This window comes from Fundulus heteroclitus, chromosome 15 (assembly GCF_011125445.2).
Source record: "Fundulus heteroclitus isolate FHET01 chromosome 15, MU-UCD_Fhet_4.1, whole genome shotgun sequence".
NCBI lineage: Eukaryota > Metazoa > Chordata > Actinopteri > Cyprinodontiformes > Fundulidae > Fundulus > Fundulus heteroclitus.
Genome location: NC_046375.1, coordinates 12,752,839 through 12,773,279, shown reverse-complemented (window position 1 = coordinate 12,773,279; position 20,441 = coordinate 12,752,839). Strand labels below are relative to the sequence as shown.

The following is a 20,441-nucleotide window of genomic DNA, read 5'->3' as shown; positions in this document are numbered from 1 at the left end:
TGATCACGGACGGGGGTGAGCTAAAAACAAACGCACCGAGTCTACAGAGATCCGACTTTCACTCAACCCAGAACAACTAGAAGTAGCATTCCTGACACGAGCAAACAGAAATTCAGGCTCCGTCGACTTTAAAGACACAATACTAACTTTATTTGACTGGGAAAGATGTGCGACTGCATTTGGAGCAGAAATTAAAGAATGAATGTAGAAAAAGCTCCGTCATAATAGATATTTAATTCATTATGACTGGTCATATTTAGAAAAAGCAACAATGGCACAATATTATCAATGCCTCTGATAACTGCAGCAAGTCAGCTAGCTTTAAATCATCATTATTCCTGGAATATTCAGAAGATTTCCTTTAGTTTACCACCGCACTAAAATCTGTTTAGGCTTGGTCATTTACTTGTTCCATTATTGTTGGAAGCAAAGAACATGTTTTGTAAATGGAAATAAAATAAAAAAAAATAAAAAAAACATTTTTTGTATAGGGCAATTAGAAAAAAAAATGCAATCCAGAAATTAAACTTTGCATAATGTCTAGATAAAAAAGAAAATTGGTTTTGAGCAATTCTGGCGTTTTCTCAGATTTATTTTTTCAAAATAAATAAAGAGTAAAGAATGCAATTCATAAATCTCAATCTGAAAAATCAGAGAAATTTGAAAAAATTAAACTTTAAAATTAAAAATTTGGAAAAAGAAGTTTGAAAAACTAAAAGTACAAAAAAATAAAATATGGAAAAAAAAATTAATTACTTTTTGATAAAATAAAATCTGAGAAAACAGCAGTTACTCTTAAAACCTTTTTTCATTAAGAGTTAAAAAAAAAAATGTTCTTCTTAATTTCCATTTATAGAACGTGTTCTTTGCTTGCAACGATATTGGAACAAAATTCACTCCGTAGTTTGAAAGGCAATGACTTGCTTGCAGTATTATTATTTAAATATCCCCCTAAGGCAAAATGTGGATGAAAATGAAGGAATGCTTTCACTGTTCCTTTGGGATGGAAACATTTAACTTGCATATAAATTGGAATCCAAAAAGTTAGGAGAGAGAAAAGAGCTGCTCAAGATAGCAGCCATTCAGGCCCGACTGTAAAAAATAAATAAATACAGCGGAGGAATTATCATAGCTTGGGTGTGCAAGGCTCCTTTTTGGGCTGAGCTCATTAATCTTCATTGACGGAGTCAGCAAAACGAACTCAGAGGTCCGCATAAACCTTTACCCATTTAAAGACAGGTGCAACCAACCTGAAAGGCAGCTCCTTCAACACATACAGAGATAATGACCCAAAACACAGCACAAACAACAAGGGGACAAGACTAGAAGGTTCTGAACTGGTCCGGTTTAGAATAAAAAACAAACATTAGCCGCTAAAGAGAAGAGTTTAGATAAAAAGGCAAAAAAAACAACTTAAACAGGCAGCAATGGAAGCCTGGAAAAAGCACAAAAAAAGAAAAACTGCTTAACTCATGTCAATAGGTCACAGCCTTGATGCAGTTATTGCTAATTATTTGCAAATAGGTATGGTTGCCTTTAATCTACCAGAATATTTGCTTTCTACAGTGAAAATAAAGAACTCGTCCCAATAAGTTTGGACGGGAGTGAATGTTCTTTAAGAAATTTAAACAGTTTATTCACTGTAGAAAATCAAACCACAGCCTATGAAGTAATCCATCCACCAAATAAGCATTAAAAATATCATAAATATGAGAACTAATTCAAGTGTTGGTGCACTGAAATCAAACTGCCTACTGCTACTCTGGGTCTTTCTGATTCAAACAGCCAAAAGGGAGCGTTAGTATTATTAGCTGACCCAGAGCTTTTCATGCTGGCCTGCAAACAAGATGGATTCTCCTAATCAAGAGAGTCGATGCTGTAACTGGCACAGGGTGAAGGCTTTTTGCCTTCTCTGAAACACTCGACGGCCGAGATCCTGAATCTAAACATGATAATCCAGCTCCAAATATGCTATTTGAATTACTAAAAAGACTCCTAACAGTTATTTATGGAAACCAGGAAGTACTGTAAATGTGCTGACTATGCACAGTCAGTAGCATATTAGAATAAACCTCTGAAAATAGCTCCATTTGTTAGAGTTTACCAGGGCGCCGTGAGTTACAGCGGCTTAAAGCCAAACTTGGAAGAAGTTTTTTGGGACCGTAAGATGCAGGTGCTCAGCTACATACGCCCAAAAGTAGCGAACTGAGGTATAAAAATATCAGCGCTTAACTGTAATAGGCCTTCTTGACATATTTTTAAGATAAAGAGTTAATGCAGGTGCAGCGCAGCTTTAACGGAAAGCTCTTCATCTCCACCAAAATTAACTCTTTATGAGTCATCAGAGCCAGATTCCAGTTAATCAAAGGAAATTGCAGCAAATTACAGATCTAAAAAGGGCTCTGCATGTCCATGCATTGTTTTTGTTATCCTTGGTCACCACCTCCTTGTTACTTTTCCTAAGTCAAGTAAATTATATTTTACGCGTTTGCTTGGCAATTTGAAAACGGTTGTAAATCTGGGGAAAAGAGCATTTATTTCACCAGGCGTTACTCACAAAGCTCCATCAGATTTATCTGATGCACCTTTGGCACTCTTTGAACTGCTTCACATTCTTGTCGCGTTGCCACACATTTTAATGAATCTGGTGGGACTTTATGTGAGTAGAGCAGGATTATGACAAGGAAGGAAAAAGATACACGACTTTCAAAAGGGCTTTAAAAGAACTAATCTGAAAAGTGTGGCATGCATTTGGCATTATCCCCCTCTCCTTGCTTGGCCTGTCATTTCAGCAGGACGGCCATGTCTCTTTAACATAACTCTGGCTTTATCTTCTCCACAACTCCATCCCTGACCTGTCTGGTTCCACGATGCTCTTTGTTCAGTCATGTTTTCCAATAAATCTTCGGGTATTTTCCAGAACAGCTGTACTTACACTGATTATTATTATTTATACTGAGCAAATTACAGAGTCAGACTCTCTTAATATGGTGACCTTTGAGTTGCACTTGATTTTATTTAGGGATAAAAAGGGGAATAAATGCAAAGGCACATCACGCAGTTCTTTATTAAAAAAAAAGAACCTGTCATCTAGTACCGTCTCCTTCACAGCCATGATCTACTTTACGTTGGCCCATCACATTATCTCCCATCACAACACAGCGAGGTTGGTTGTTGCACCGCAACAAAATGTGGGAAAGATTAACGGTTTTGAACACTTCTGCAAGGAACTCTATGCAGTCCCTCAGCATATAGGACTAACGACGCAAAACACATCAGGAGAAAGCATCACAGAAGAAACAGAACAGCAGCTAGGTTCCTCACCTCCGGATCCTCTGGGAAGATGTTGTCCACCAGCCTCTTGTACCGAGGCCTGAGTGCCCCGCAACAACCACAGACCCCTGAGGGAGAGAGATGCAGACAAAAAGAGACAAAATTAGACATGGCTATGTAATAACAATGCTATAAAACTAAGTGGTGGTTTATTTCAATCGTATCTTTTTGAAAGCTGCTCCGTTTGCCCACACGGTGCCTCTACAGATAAAACAAAAAGCAATAAAGTCAGATGCACTCCAATGATGTTAGAGACTAGTTGGTAGAAATTCAAGCTTGATAATGAAAACAAGAAAATACTAGATGCACAATAGGGCTGGGTATCATCTAGGATGAGCCGATTCGATACGATTCTCGATACACAGCTCACGATACGATACGATTCTCGATACATAGCTCAGCTTGATTTGATTCCAATATCGATATTTATTACTTTGAATTAATGCTCAGTGATTCAATCACCACAATCAGCCAAATATTATGTTTATGTTCTATTTATTGATCACAGACATATTAACAGGAAAATAAAGTGCATTTGCTTCAATGCATTTAACGTGTCACAGAAACCAAAAATGTGCCCAAACATCTGATTTTAGGGAGAAAGGAGCTTCTAAAATCCTGTCGGCCGTTCCACAAATTCGTCTCCCTCGCTCTCCTTCGCTGTGAACTGTAATGGTTGCGCTGTAATAACGCCCCCTAGAGGTTGGGAGGTATATCGATATTGAAAGCCAGAATATCGATATTAAATCGTTTTTAAAAATATCGATATTAATGTTTATATCAATTTTTATGCACAGCCCTAATGCACAATACTACATTTGATTCCGCAGCAACATTTCTTAAAGCTACAGGGCAAGACATACGATTAATTGAAATTTTACAATATTTTAACCCCCATAATTAGGGCAAAACCAGGAAGTAGGGGACAAATCAGCCCTAGTGTAGAAAAACATATACCTCCCTTATTTGGCAAAATAGTAGACAATATAACGCGTAGCATAACCGTTAATATCCTTCATGGAAGTGTTTACCTTTGATTTAGTGAAGCCATCATTTCATTTTATTATAATTGTTTAGTCTTAGCCGTGTTTTGCCTGCCATTCACCAAACGGGGCGCCCCACCCTGCCATCAAAATTGCCCGCCCCCCCAAGAAGGTCAGGGCATGTAGTAAATTAATATACATCTGTGCGTGTTCATAATTAGGGTAATTTTATTAAAATTACCCTTTCTAAATAGCGCCAGATCACACCCTGAGCTAATTCTGTCTCTAGGCTCCCACATAATAAGACGTACATGAGTCCGCGGACAAATACGTGGAGAGCTTAGTTTAAAAAGCGCGTACGGGACGTCACTATAAACTGCTCAGCGGGGAAGAAGTCTCCAAGGAAGCTGCGACTCTCAAGCTCCTGGAGCCTCTCTGCACCACGGCCTGACAGGAGTGTGCTACTGTGGAAAATGCAGAAATTTCTCAAAAGAAATGGGCAATAAGTGCGCTCAACTATGAAGTTTAAAATGTCAGCGGAGAGGCTGTGCGGTGCGGCCTTTAAGGTTTCTGAAGAAACCTTAAAGGTTTCTTTGCCTTTAAGGTTTCTGAGACAGAACATGGCTGTTCAACTAAAACTGTATTCTGTGATATTAACGAAAAGCAAAGCGGAAGAAAGCCCCCCAGACAGAATTTCATGGTGAACCAATGTGTGCTTTCATTTGTCTATCAATTTAATGTTAATGCAACTAAATTTTACTACTGTGGGATAGATTAAGGATTATTAAATATCTAAATAAACAGTGTTTCAAAACAAACGTTTAACTAGCAAATACAAAATTTTTTATTTTATTGTTTAAGAGTGTAAACGAATGCAACTAGTTCTCATGTGACGTTGAAAAACCACGGGCATCTGTCGCTAACCGCCATGCTGGTAGGCAGAATCGCTTTGGAAACAGCTGAGTAACTTTGACTACCGAGGAGTATTTATTAAATTTTTAAGTTTTAGTTTGAAATGTTTTTTTTTTTTTTTTCATGTTGGGTGAAAGAGGGCTGTTCGTCAAGCTAATAAAAGCTAGCGTTAGCTTATGTTGTCCAAAAGGGGGGGTTTATAGCTGCGCTAACCTTGTCTAAGCTAAGCTAAATCTCCAGATGGTAAACTCTCGCTATGCCAGCGTGTTCCCCAAAAGGTATATTCTCATTTTAAGCATTATTTGCATTGCCACGCTCCAGACTGTCATCAAAGATGTCCTCAGTGGTTTACACTGTCGCTTTACTTCACTAAGTAATAAACTATGTCATAGTAAGATATCTAAGGCGGTTTATTCACGTCGTCTGACATGTTTCTGCTCTCTACATCATACGAGTCGATCCCGACAGCAGCGATTTGGTGGATGCGTCGTTCTCTTGCACATTGGTCAATAGTATCAATATACTTTGTGTTTGGAAGCCATGATGATGGTGATTGTCTAGTGTTGCCTACCATGATGGCAGTTTAATGGTGTGGATCACTTCTGTTTCAGACAGGGAACTAGCGTAAGTATTTAGGAACTACCCTGTCCAGTTTCTATCTTTGGCTTAATATTTTCTTCAGTGATCCGCTAAAAACCACGGGTTCCTACTTTTTTCCGCTCTGATTGTCAGCTTCTGTCTGGCTCCAGCATAACCCATGTTATTATTAGTCACATTAGCCTCCAATAGCTTTAGAAAATAAAATAAGTAATGTTGGGGAGAAGTCTGACAAATTGGGCATACATTTTGAGACAAGTTAATAAATTTAAATAATTAATTTACTTTTTAGTATCAATTATATCAAAATAGGAAATATTGTAATTTAGAGACAATTCAACTAGTAGGTTCCCTTAAACTGCTTCTCCTTTTGCTCTCGACTCATTTATCTCTCTACAGTGACATGATGACCAACTTCATTCACACTAAATGTTCAACAAAGAGGTAGAGTCACAATCTGCTAGAAAGAGAGCCTTAAAAAAAAACCTGCCTTCAAGTGTGACAACTGAAACTATCAAAACAATAATGCGGCAAATAAAAATGCTGACATCCTCCAAAAGTTAGATATGCAAAGAAAGGCTCAAAGTTGGCTGCAGACACAAACGTGCACGCAGAGACACACACACATGAAGATTCACAGGAACAGACGCATCCAACCCTTAAAAAAAAAAAAAAAAAAAAAAAAAGTCGTGCAGCAGTGACTACCTGAAGAAAGATGTTTTTTTTTTTTTTTCTGACTTTGCATTTGAGAGACAAACCAAGCAGCCAGACAGAGCTGAAATCTGATTGGCTGAGAGAATTCAGCAGTGGTGAGTCATAGGTATAGTCACGGAGAAAAAAAAGGGATAACCTCCAAAAACCCTAAATGAATCTTTTATCCATTTTCTCAGGTCCATATAAAAAAAAAAAAAAAACATCCTCCATTCACCATGTGAGTTAGAGAGCCTTAAAATCTAATGGAAAAAAGTAGGTCACTCCACTGTCAGCCATGGAGCTGAGTAATAAGGGCTATGATCGTTGGATAGTTCAAACAGACAGAAGGAAACGTGTACGAGGCAAAGGCAGAGCAGTTCTTTGATTCTTTCTATATAAAGTCTAACATTTATCTTCTTTTAATTCATGAAAAAAAAAACATTATAAGATATAACAGTGGCTGTTACATAGACTGACGGCCTTCTCGCTAATGTGACAGTAAACCCCATTACGAGAGCACACTGACCCATTATTAACAAGCTTAGCAGCTGCCCAATTACCGTCCCCTGAAACAGCACGCTGCATCTTCCCTAAAGGAAACTGACTCAACACTATTCAGGTGCTCACACACAAACCCCAGGAAAAAAAAAAAAGGTAAAAAGCACAACACTTTTTAACTAACACGGATAGTCTTGTGGCTCATGATAAGAGGCGCTTTTTTAGAAAAAACACCCAAACTCGAACAGAGGCGAGATTTCCCAGACCAGCTGTCAGCTGGTGCCATTTGTCCCAAAAAATAAAATCCCAGCCATTTTCATCCTCGATAAATAACCAACAATCTGTGCATGTCTAAAGCTCTAACACTGAATAAATATCTCAGAGTTACCGCTGGGCACAGACTAGCCGACTCCTCCGTCATGAAAAGCACAAAGTTTGCTTTAAACCGTAGAAATATACAAATAAATGTCTTGATCTAATAGAAAAGTCTGTTTGTTGTTATAGAATAGCCTGCATGTATGAGACCATGTTTTAGGACCTAGAGTTCAAAAGCTTTAAATGACTTATCTTAGGCGTTGTAGTGATTACAGGTATCAAAGTATTTAAGGTTTTGAAGAATTACTGCATTAAATTCTCTGAATTTCCGGCCTCCGAGTCGGAAATTTCAACTGGACCAGAAAGTTGGTGCAAAATGATAATTACCCGACTTCTGCATTCACGATTGCTGCAACTCCAGCAACATTTTGTGAAACCTAGCACAGTTTTTAGCAGTTCTCTATTATTTATGTAACCTATAATCTGTTAGTACACGTACTACTTTGCAGTGTTCATACGAAAGCGTGCTTCAGCGCTGTTCATATGTACAAAACACAACATAGAGCAGTGTTTTGTACATTGTTATTGGTATTAACAACGTATTGTTATTAATAATAATACTTTGGACTTGTAATGCACTTTATATTTTTTTAAAATAAATTCCCAAAGTGTTACATAGTAAAAAGGGTAAGTGCTAAAAAATAAAAACACATGGAGAGCATGGAAAAAAAAGTAAAAGAAAGAGTTCAATTAAAAGCTCTCCTGAAAAAAAAAGGTTTCATGTTCAGTTGAACAGTTCATCGCAGACTCAAAAAAGATTTTGCATTAATATGTGACTTTAAAAGGTATTCTGAGACTCAAGTCGGCTGTATTTGTACATTTAGTAATTTTGTTTTTGTATAATGTATCCCTCATGGATAATGATACAAATAATAAAGATGATAGAATGACACAAACATAAAATTGATACCCTCCAAAAAAGTCATTCTTTCCGGAAAAATCGTCCACTCTACCTTTAACTTATCTACCTCCTCGGAGTGAACAGTGCATTACTGCCCCCTATGTGGCTGGAGTGAAAACTGCGCATCTCTGATATAAAAATAGTATGAATAGCAGCACATCCTTGTCCTGGTTTGTGTTCATGAACGCGGAGAAGTATTTTAAGGTCTTCAAAATAACTTGTATTATTTTAAATATACTGTTGCAAGTAAGCTAACCAACCAAACAGCTCAACGACTTAATCGCCCAATATCAGCTTGTTATACTTGTGTTACCCAATAAACCAGCAAAGACATCTTTTACATTTTTGGTGAAATCCAAGTATCAAAATGAGAAACAAGTGTTATAAATAACAATATTATAAACTGAAATGCCTAATATTTTGTGTAAATAGTGTGATGCTGTATAACCATTTTATTTTTAGCGATGAAAGCTGTATACCTGCTCAAGCCAAACTTAGTTACCACTAACCTACACCAGGTGGAGAAGGGACATTCTTTAATCTTTTTATGAAAGAAAAAAAAATACAAAACACATTCTTAAACATATTTACTGTAAGAGTTGCTCCATTTCAAGCAGTTTCTCCGCTCGCAGCTTGAACTCCACAGCAGGAATTGTGTTAGGGGCTTATCTCAAAAGAGCTGGTGCGTCTATTCATAGCATTTCTCCTCCATCACTTCAAACACTAATAAACCCTCTGCGCCCACTTCCTCTCCACCTCTCCGTCTCATCCTTGCAGCGCTGGACCGGGGCCTGAGAGCCGGAGCCGCTGATGAATTAATGAAAATGCGGCAGGTCCCCGAAGGTGTTGCGGAGGAGAGGACGGGACGGTGAGGCAGAACGCAAGAAGGGACGCGGACCAGGACGGCACGCGTGGGGATAAACCGGTGGAGTGTAATTGGGGGGGGGAGGTGGATTGAGATGAGTCACAGATTAGTGCGACTTATTTTATCTTCCCCATCCAGCACAAATCTGTCCTGTCCTTTCGGCTGGCTGGAGAGGAAATTAATTTCTGGAAGGTGCGAAAGTAAATTTCCTCAGGTGCCGTCGTAAAAAAAAAAAAAAAAGCATAACTCACATGAATTTCCAGCCCAGTGGATGCGGTAATTGATGTGATGTTTCAAAAAAAAGAAAAAAAAAAAAAAACCTTTGCTGCACAGCAAACATTTGTACTTCCACTGCTTCTTGTTGACGTAGGCTCCCTATACTCGGCTAACGGCCTGCGTTTTTGCATTTTACGACGCATCCAGCGGGTGTTTATTTTAGGCTAGGTGGAAGGGTTGACTGTCGAACACGCGTCTGTTTTTTTTGTAATGTGTGTGTTAAAAAACTGACTCATTATCAGTAAGTCCGGTGCGAGATGAGCTCAGCTGGTAGGACAGCAAAATAAGGCTAACCGTTTTTCTGTGGGTTTCTAATGATGGGGCTGGTGTGGTAAGGGAGCACAACAAGGTGGGTGGATGAGGATTTGCATGACAGCGATAAAAACCACACATACCAGGGGTGGTGGGGGGGGGGGGGGGGGGGGGGGGCTCTCACGACATCCACCTACTCTGACCAACACAGATAGGGGCGACACGCCGAGCTCCTCGACACCTACGCGGACACTCGTGAACGCTATAATAATAAACTCAGAAAACAAACATGGTCGCACACACAGACAGCATGAGTCACTCTTAAATATAACGTGTAGATAAAAAAAAAAAGACACATCTCTAAGCCCTCATTAAACAGACCTCCTTACGTGGCTGACTATACAGCGGCTCGCAAAACAATCCATGAACTTCTGCCCCCCGTTTTGTGACGTTAAAAAAAAAAAAAACACAACTAAAAACGGATTTTATCGGGATGTTACGCAACACAAAGTATCGCGCAACTGTGAGACATAAAAGAAGTGATGTGCTGGTTTTCAAACTTTTTTTATGGCCTGTGTCATAATAGACCTGGGCGATAAACCGAAAATTTCCCGGTATTTAAAGGTAGGCTCGTTTTTATCTACATGACTAGGGTCAAGTCATGTGGAAGCTGCAGTGGTGATAGAGCTGGTCGACGAAGAAGAGGAGCAGCCGGCGTCTGATCTCTGGTCCAGTTGCACAATGGACCCGTACGTTAGTCTGAATGTACATTACATCAACGACGAATGGAAACTGCCCACCCAGAGTGCTGAAAAGGGCATATTCCCCAAATTTCCCAGGATGTTGTTTGCGTGGGACATCAAGGAAGAGACTCTTGTCCCCATTACTGCTGACAGTAATTATTATCACTTGATTTTTAACCTTTATGCCCTGTTAGGGGAATATGTGTAGTTGGGAGTTGCATCTATTGAGAGAATTTAGCTGTAATAGTCCAGGTGAATTATACCATCATTGAACTGATCAATATCTCACGATATTTATTTTAGGCCATATCACCCAGCCCTAGTTCATAGACTACCTACATGGGTTGCTTTGGAGAAAATTGGTCCTTTAGAGGCAGCAATTTTTTTTTGTTCTGCTTTTATGACGGTTCTTTTGTATTTATGTCTTTGTTCTTTGTCTTTTAAAACTTTTTATTACTGTATAGCAATTCGATTAAACTTGTTTTTTTTTTCCCCAATGAGCTTCACAAATAAACTGGATTCTGATTTCCTTGGTCTCGATTATGCTGTTTGTCTAACACAGCCGAGGCAATGCCAGAACAACTCTACAGGGTTATCAACTAATTTAATGATTTCTGAGGGAAACAGGTTGGACAGATTTTTTTATAAGGGGTATCTGAATAAAGGGGGTGAAACACATGGAATGATTATCCATCCACTTTAAAATTAAGTGCCACTTTGTGGTCTAGCACATAAAATCCCATTAAGGCCTTTGTGAAGCGCTTAATGTACGCTGATGCGACGGGTCCCCAACCCCTAAAAAAACCAAAGCAAGGGAACAAGCCAATCACAAATTTATTTTTATCCTCCCAACAATGCGCGGGTACATTAAAAGATTACCCTCTCCATTTTCCCCTGGATGTCAGCTTAATATTTTCACATTATGCTGCGAGACGAGAACACAGAGCAAAAGCAAGATGAAGCGAGAAAAAAAATAACACGGAAATAAATACATGGATTTTAACAAATTTACAGAAATCCTTGTTCACAAAAACATTTCTGTAACCATGAACACAAATCTGAGTAACAGAACATGAAACGCGTCTAAATCTGCGAGAAAAAGAAAGAACCGTAGCATTTTGCAGGCCACACTAACCGGATATTCACCGTTATATAGAAGCAAAGTATAATACGTCGTCGTCGGCATAAATACACGTCAGTTCAAAACTATTACGAAGCATACTGGCCTTTAGGATTGTCATTATATAAGAGCAGCAGGGGGGGTTGAGCAACTTTGAGTTATTTTTAACATCTCCAAACATCTTCAAAGGGGGAATTTGAGCACAAAAGAGATCCTTGAGCAGAAAGCACGCAAAATTAACGAGCAAAAGCTCATCAGACAACATCCAGCACATCAGCTGTAGCCGAAAGTTTGGGAAAGCTTTACGGGACACGGGGGAGAACGGCTGAGTATCACCGACAGCGGGTTGCCAGTGTAACACGAGCGTGACACACGCCGAGGAAATTTTTGTGTGCGCCTCGAGGGAAAGAGCCGAGAGAGTGACACAAATTCAAATGCGGTGGATATGCAACACCAGCAAGCAATCAATCCCTCCTTATTTCTACCCCGGTCTACAGACTCCTGTGGACATACATCCAGTCCGCACGTTCAGCCCATAAATTATGCAGCAGCGAGGCAAAGTCGGAGCACACGCTCGGTCCCGCGTGGGCGGCAACGCACACAGCCGGTATAAAGAGACCAACAAGCCGACGGCCGACAAATTCTCAAGACATAAAGCTGCGTTGACACACAACACAACACAACACGTCCCTGAAAGAAGGCCCCTAAAACTCAGCTAGGGCACACTAAATTAAAAGGCTTCATTGCCATTCTTCTTCTATTTTTTTATAGCACGCAGAGTATCTGATCTCTTAAGAATTTAGTGTACGTGTAAAAATCTATAATCTGGATCTGGAAACACAAAAGACTACAGTTTCAGAAATCCTTCACCAGAGAAAATGCACAACCTATGAATGGTTCAGACTACATGTCACACATCAAGTCAGCACTTTTAAAGAAACAATACTCTCCCCCACACAGAAAAATAACAATACGAGTAAAAAAAAAGATTTAAGCAAACGAAGGTCCATTTACAGAAAAGGTACATCCTCAAAGCGGCCTCCTCTTTGGGTCCGGTAATGAAACTGAATGGGTCCGAGTTCCCATTCCGCGCCGTCGGGAGACGTTAACACTCTGGTAGCAGCTCTGGTCCGTCACTAAGCAGGAAAAGCCTCTGCAGAATGTAGTAAAACTGGCTGGACGCGAGATCGTGGCATTGCTCACACGCTCCGGCAGCCCAGAAAAAACGCACGGTGTGGGGGGAGAAAAAAAAAAAAAAAAGAATGAATGATGTTCTTACCGTACATCGGCGGTGATGTGGGGAGTTTTTTTTTTTTTCACTACAAGAACTGTATGTTTCCTCAGCGCGGCTTCAGTTCCTCATTCAGACACACCGCTGTGCCGAGTGGCGCTGGGAGACGCACACAGATCCGATCGCATATGAACACACACACACACACACACACACACACACAGACAGAGAGAGAGAGAGAGAGCAAGAGAGAGAGCGCTCACTCTGGCATAAATGTCTGCACGTGCGCTTGTTTGAGCTAAAAAGCATCCAAACGTGCGCCGTGATTGGTGCAGAGCGAGGAAATCGCACACTGTGACACACACACACACACACACACGCACACACACGCACCCTCCCTGCCATGCAGGCACAGTTGCGCACGAAAAGGGGGGCTTTAAGACAGCGTCAGAGAGAAATCACGGCGTGATGACCTTGGATTTTCCCCACTCTTTTCTGCGACAGCTTTCCTCGTCAACAGAGCAGTGCAGGTAGCGTTAGAAACCAGATTTCCAAGTGGCGTCGTCACGTCTCATAAATCAGAAAACAACACACGGATGGGAGTGATAGATGAGTGAAGAGATAGATGGATGGAGAGCGAGAAGACCTCCCAGCCATGCCACCTCCTCCTTCCTTTGGTCAGTGGCCCTCTTTCCCTCCTATTTATGCTTCTAGTTACTGTTTAACACAGCTTACGTAACTTCACGCCGCCATTCTTTCATCCCTTTTATTTTCTGGCGAGAAAAATTAAGAATTTTCTAACTATTTCAGCACCGGGATGTATTTTGATTACAAGGCCTGTCTAGTGCAGACATGGTAGAAAAGACAGCGTTACGTAACAATGCACATTTTCTAAAACACGCAAGAGAAACAATGCAAACATTTTGATTGCACTTTTTTTCTTTTTAACTATATCATCCTTACTACCTGCATAGTCAGATGAACTGAGGCGTGCACTGTGCTGCAATTGGTGGGATGGATGGATGGAAAAACACAAATCAAAAGCATCGTCTGCACCATAAAGATCAAGTCAGCAGCATCGTCCACCTATGCACCCTCTTCCTGAAGGGTTTTGCATATATCCTCACGACAAGCGACAACACTGTTTGGAAACGCGAGGTGAAAAGGTCCCCCCCCCCCACTGCATTCAGACAGTACAGGCAAAATTTCGCCTGCTGGCAACCCTATGAAACCAGATGTTGTCGTACAATGCCAAGAACGAAAGACCGTCAGCCATGACCTTTTTGGGAAGCAGCTACGGTGGGAGATAAAAAAATAAACAGGGAGGAATCAGATTCCTAGACAAAATTCAACTCTTGATCACATTTGTAATTCCTCTGACAGCAATCGGTTAAAGGTATACTATGCAACCGGGGTTGATTTTCCAGCGAGGCCCCCCACAGAGGGTGAAAGTAAAAGTGCACTGTCGTAAAGATGCTCAGCTGTTCTGGTTTCTCTGGTGTCAAGCCAGGCGCGGTTGTTTTGAGCTTAGCAGACAGGCGAACAAAACGAAAAGTAAAAAAAACAGCAGTACAAACAATGACTAACACAGTGAAGGTATGAACATCAAGCTTCCTGCAGCGCTATCTTGGCGAGGCCGCCGCCGCCGCCGCTGCGGTAGCGTCTCGCCAACATAAAAAAAAAAAAATAATAATAATAATAATAAAACTCGATATGCTTGCATGTTTATTTGACGTTAACACGCGGTTCTTTGTTGTTGCTTTCGCGCGTGCATATAGTGAATGGCAGGGCAAAAACACATGGAGTTCTCGCCGTAAAGAGAGACTTCTGTGTGTGCGGGCCGAGGGCTCCTGCAATTGCAAGTACGGTATTTCCCCAACAGACCCCCAGGGCGGCCGGGAAAACCTTTTGTTCGATCTGAAATGACTCATTTTATCATCCAAAACGGTATGGAACACATTAATTAACTGAAAAATGTTGCATAGTATGCCTTTAAATTCTGCGTGGAGTCATGGACTTTTTTAAATTTATTTTTATTTTTTTTTATGTTGCAGCCTATTTCAGTGTAACCTGACTTCGCCAGATAGATTTGTTCCACATTATCCATCTGGAAACTTTCCGTTGAAGTAATTTTGGGAAGGGGCGAAAATACTGGTTAGCTGATTGGCCTATGTTGGTGATAGACGGGCCAAATAAACCAATCAGATCAACGAAGCATATGACGTACTGACAGCGACGACGAAAACACAACCACAAGGTCTTGCCGAAACCGGTCGGGAGAAGAGCAAAAACATCTTTTCCTCTGAGAAAAGCCTCCAGAGCAGTGTTTTGCTCTTCTTTCAGCAAAGAAATACTCTGTAATTCCGATAAAACTTGCTCGATAGCCACGCTAACGCTAGTTTCATTGGCTGAAGCCGCCATGTTCTTTAGACTGAACTGTCGCGAGACACTAACTGTGTTAACGGAAAGTAGCCAGACTGATCTGCGAGTGAAACCTTGAAAGCTCACCAGATCAGGATGGTCTCACGAGGCTAATTTCAGTGTGCTTGGCCAGGAAAACCAATTAAACTACGAATATTATTTTGACGATCTAAGAATCCGTTTTTTCCCCACGTTACAGTGACGTTTGCAGCACAGGCGGTAATACATTTGCTGCCAGACTGGAAGGGTAGCGCAAAACCAAAGATGCACTACTAGCCAGGAGAGCAGATTTTTGCAAGTTTTGTAGCCACTATAAACACACACTATATATATATATATAAATAAACAGAGTTTCCATGCAAACGCTTCGCAAAAATGCTCCATACGAAGACACTTTCAGCAGATGCAAACTGTGAATTTATTGACGACAGCAGCTCTAGGTGTCAAGTCAGATTATATGCATCTAAAACCATTAAGCTGTCCTGCGGAGAGTTTAATCGGGACGGATGATCTAGTGCCGTCAAGAAGAACAGAAACCGCCGTGTCCACAAGGTCAATGACGGGTGAGTTAGGAGGCGCACAACCGCACACCACTAAAGTAGACTACAGCATGTAATGCTGACAAAATACGGATGTTCCGTCTACAGAATAGTGATTTTTCTGAGCTGATCTTTGTTTGCAAATGGCTATCCTTAGAAAATCTGGATTACAGTCTGTAGTCAAAAGACTTTTGATCAGATATGCCTAAAAATAAAAGGCGGCAGACAGACCTTTGCTAAAAATAAAAGCATGCTTCCACGCGGAGAAACATCCAGGAAGTTCGCCTTAAGGGTGAGGGCATTAAAAGCTGCATTTCATGCTCGCAGAGCAGTCAGCGTGTTAAGATTCTTGAGAGCAACATTAAAAAGACAGAGCATTTATATCTGAATTAATCTGAGAAACCACCTGAACAATCCACCGCTCAAACCCCCCACCCACCCCCAAACTCATTAGCACGGCCGCCTCGCAGCCAGAAAAGCCTCCGGTCTGAACTTCAATGGCAGCAGAGTCTCCTAACGCCTGGATGTGCTTCCTGTGAATTCCCCAGTTTTCCTTCCCTGGACCCAAAACAACCATGCTGGCCTACTCAAAGGCCGCCTTTTGGCAACAAGGACATGGGTGGGCATTTTATTTCTCCCTGTTGAGAGAAAATGTGGAGTTTTAATTACGTTTGGCTGACAAAAAAAAATCAAACAGTTTTATTTTTTGTTCAAATTACGTGAGAATGTAATCAGAATTCTACTCTTCTGTTAGTTTTAGTCCCTTTTTGACCACAGTGGCCAGGAAGAACAGGTCTCTTAGATAATGGGGTAGGGGTAAAAAAAAAAAAAAAAAAAGCTGTTGTCCACGTTGAATTTTATTAAATTTTTCCCCCATACTTAACCCAACCTGGGAAAGAAACTCTACTCAAGCCACAAAATGAACTCTGAAATGCTGAAGCCACAAATGGACTCTGTACCACACGTGAATAGCACACCGTCTATTTCCCCTGCATTGTCTACAGTTTTACTTTTTTTTTTTATTTCAACTGTTTTACATAAATCGCTGCTGCATCTTTATCCTGAAAAATAGTGCAATCTACTGTGATTTTTTGAGAGTGGTTTCAAGAGTGACTTTTTTCAAGCTGTATGCAAACGAAATTTTGTTCTGTACGCACTTGACAAAGATATCTATCTATCTATCTAATTCCCTACTTTTCCAGACTGCCTAGGAACCGTAAAGTTATGTCTTCTTCTACCGCAGCCAGTGCTCCTCTAAGTTTGGAACTACTTGCGTGTTTCAATTCCCAAGAAAATAATGACGCAATTTCCATTTTCTTAGCAAGGAGAAAGAAGCGAGAAAACCCTTGGCAGAAAAGTTTAGCGCGGCTGGGAATTTTTTCCCTTTCCCCTCACGGCTAAACAACGACGACGACGGAGAGAAGTTCCTTTTTAAAGCTCTCCTTTTCTGCGTGCGTCCGACAGAGAACAAAGGAGGCGGTGTGTTTTTTTCTCCTTACCCTTGCCAACGCGATGGTCCAGAAGGGTACGACAGTCCAGTGCCAGCCTCTGAGGGGCTGGGGCATCGGTTGCAGGCAGAGGCATAGCGGCCAACACACACACACACACACACACACAGACACACACACTACTCCTCTCTACCCGGACACAGCAACTCCGAAAAACCAAAGCCAAAAGTACCAACTTATAACAACAGATTTGCTGTTTTAAAAAAGACACCAGAGATGATGCTATCTAACACAAAAACGGAGCGTAGTTGCAAAAAAGGGCGACGCCAAAGCACGCACTGACAAACCTGAAGTACCAAAAACCAACTTCTGCAACACTCTCACAGACGTGCACCAATCAATCTCTGCTGAAGACAAACAAACGCGTACGTCCGTCAAGTCGTCCACATCAACCGATAGATTAGCCACAAATCCTTCAGATGGCAGCGGCAGCCTCAGTGTTGCATCTCGCTCATTAAAAAACATCTCACAGACACAATGGGGCTCACTATTCAGCCACAAGGAGAGGAGGGTGGATACGGGCTGGGAACCAGGGCCACCGTGGGACTGTCATTCAGTCCGGTGGGCTTGAGGCGCGGGGAATGTGGACTTGAATGTGATGTGGGTGCCAAGTTCTGGGAAAAAAACGTGAGCTGCGGGGGATTAATCTGGAACAAGGTTCGACCCTTAAAAAGAGAAAAAGGTAGCTTCTTTCCTTCAGCAGCCACTGAGTACATTTACACTAATACGCAAATGATCTTAAATGTCTCTCTTGGTTCATCTCTAGGTGTCACAAGTCGATGGGCGTTACTCACCTGTCATGACGGATTTCGGCCACAAGGCGGCGTTGCTCCTCCAGTGTCCAGGAGACAGGAGAGTCGGGTGGCGCCTCAGCTCTGGGGCGGGGCTCCGCCTCGGCCTCCGACGATCAGGAAAACCGCCGGCTTGTCCTCGGCCTGCTAACGGCAGTTAATTCCCAATTTAGCTGCTGCGCGCTATGCTTTTGCTAACATCTAAAAAAATAAAATAAAATAAAACATTTCTCAGTCAGTCGGATCGACGGTTCGCGGTTGTTTTTTTAGCACTTTAGCGAAATGAAGCGGGTGAATTTTAACAAACAACGCGGACGGCGAGGTTATGGGAGTGAATGTGAACTTGCTGGAGGCTAGCATCGCTATAACGGTAGCTGAAACCTCGCCGGCTACCTCATTTGCCTTGATTTTGAAGAGGTGTGGACGGCAACAAGTCGTGTGAACTTAAAAAAAAATAAAAAAACAAAAGCCTGCTCCCATCAACAACACTGTTAACCCAAACGAGTCTTCGTGCTACTTGTTAACCTCTCAGCTGTTTCTGACATTACGTGGATGGGTGACAGCAAAGCCGTTTCTTACCATGAAGCGGAAACAACAAATCCTCAAAGTGTCTGGGAAATGACGAGTTAAGGTGTATTTAGAGCCCAGGACCAGCATTAAAACCCTGTAGCCCCGAGCAGCTGCCGCCTAGCTGCTAGCCGTGATGATAACCCACCAGGGGGCAGGCACCAGGGGAACCCCCCTTGGACATCGCTGTATTGACATCCAGCTCGGACATAATCAGCTCACATCCTGTTGTTAACATAAGTTTGAGGTATACTAGGACGATAAGGTTGCATAAATGTTCTTAGAACAGTTGTAATTGTATAAAATCGTATATTAAAGTGGACACGCCATGCTTTTAAATCCTTTTCCCGTGTTATTGTAGGGCTCCTGTTCTAACGTTCCCTTTTATTTGCAGTCGGAACTCGGAAATCCCTACTTCCGATCAGAAAAATCAACTAACTAGGGTTGTCGCGATACTAAAATTTCAAACTTGATGTCCATACCCAGGAAAATATTCAATACCCTGTAACATTTTTGATACCGCAGAGATTTAAAAAAAAAGACAACTAATTAAAGGCATAAAAATAATTTTATTAACATGAAAGACTCACCTTTTTCAATCTCCACGCGGAACATGCTTTCTCAACAGAATCACATATGCTGGTTAAATAAATGTGCAAATAAATGTTAAATAAATAACACAAATATGACACATGCCTAGTAACATGCTAGCCACAGGTAATCACGCAACATTAATGCGAACCACTGGTCACGCTGACATCATTAATATGTTTAATGTAAATTTAATTATGAACGGGAACATTGACTGTGTTGCCACCACTTTAATGTGCTGTTTGCATACATGCTTGTCCAGATCTTTAGGTTTTCCTTCTTCATTTGCCTCATTTGCTTAAAATAATCAGTATAAATACCAATATTTACAAATTAAATAAATACAATAAGCATTGTATCTGGGTACAGTGTTTGATACTTATCAGAGTATCTATATTTCTGACAACCCTAACTGTAAAGTCTGGCTTTCCCCTCGGGAAGTCAGAGAAACTTTTTAAGGCCGATTGTCAGATCCAGTGTGTCAGCTCCTCGCATCAACAACAGTAAGCTGTGATAGGGTTAGGGTTGGACACAGTTGTAAGAGCGTGTCCAAAACAAAATGTATTTAAGCGCTAAAAAAAGTGGATTTTGTGGAGTGGATAAGTCCGCTTTAAATTGTCATTGTACAGCGTTGTTTAAATACTATTAATACATTCTATAAAAAAAAACACCTTCTAATGTGGCCGGCAACTTTATTATTCTGAAGCAATGTCAATATTTGTGATGCGTATTTAAATCTAGTAGTTGAATCTTTTACTTACACAACAACATATTTTAAAAACGTTCAAAAGTGTAGTGCATTGCAAAAGTGTATATACCTGTTGAAGCTTTCCTCGTTTTGCTGCATTATAATCAAAAATGTTAACATATTTTATCTGCATTTTATGCAGTTGAGAAACACATTTACGGTGCATGTAAATGACGAGTTGAAGGAAAGGCATGAATGTTGTTGCTTTTTTATTCTTTGCAAATGAAAATCTGAAATGTGTGGCAGGCATTTGTGCCCATACATTTTTTTATTTTTTTTATTTTTTAAAGCTGATGCCCCTGAAAGAAATCCAGTGCAACTGATTACATTCAGAAGTCACCTAATGAGTAAAAAAGTTAATCTGTGTGTAATATATTTTCAGTGTAAATACAGCTGTTCTGTCAGTGCCACAGAGGTTTGTCAGTGAAGAAACTGCCATGTGAAGACTCCAGAAATTAAGTTTAAAGCAGTGTCAGGTTCACAGACTAGAGGTGAGT

At 40.9% G+C, this 20,441-nt stretch overlaps 1 protein-coding gene across 5 annotated transcripts in view; it reads right to left on the bottom strand.

The window, feature by feature from the left end:
- LOC105929529 (protein EFR3 homolog B) overlaps positions 1 to 18,155 on the bottom strand; it is a 46,967-nt gene extending 28,812 nt beyond the window's left edge. For 2 of the 5 annotated variants that reach the window (XM_036147426.1, XM_036147421.1), the window contains exons 1-2: positions 17,239 to 17,260; positions 3,325 to 3,401 (exon numbers count right to left, since the gene is read on the bottom strand). Coding sequence is in view for 3 of the 5 variants with exons in the window: in XM_036147422.1 (XP_036003315.1) it covers positions 3,325 to 3,401; positions 12,563 to 12,575 (90 nt within the window). In the remaining 2 variants the exon portion in view is untranslated. Of the gene's footprint in view, positions 1 to 3,324; positions 3,402 to 12,562; positions 12,650 to 12,827; positions 12,964 to 17,238; positions 17,261 to 18,041 lie in introns of those variants that run through there. The other 3 variants (XM_036147424.1, XM_036147425.1, XM_036147422.1) reach the window with 3 other exon arrangements.
- Between the last annotated feature and the right edge of the window lie 2,286 nt (positions 18,156 to 20,441).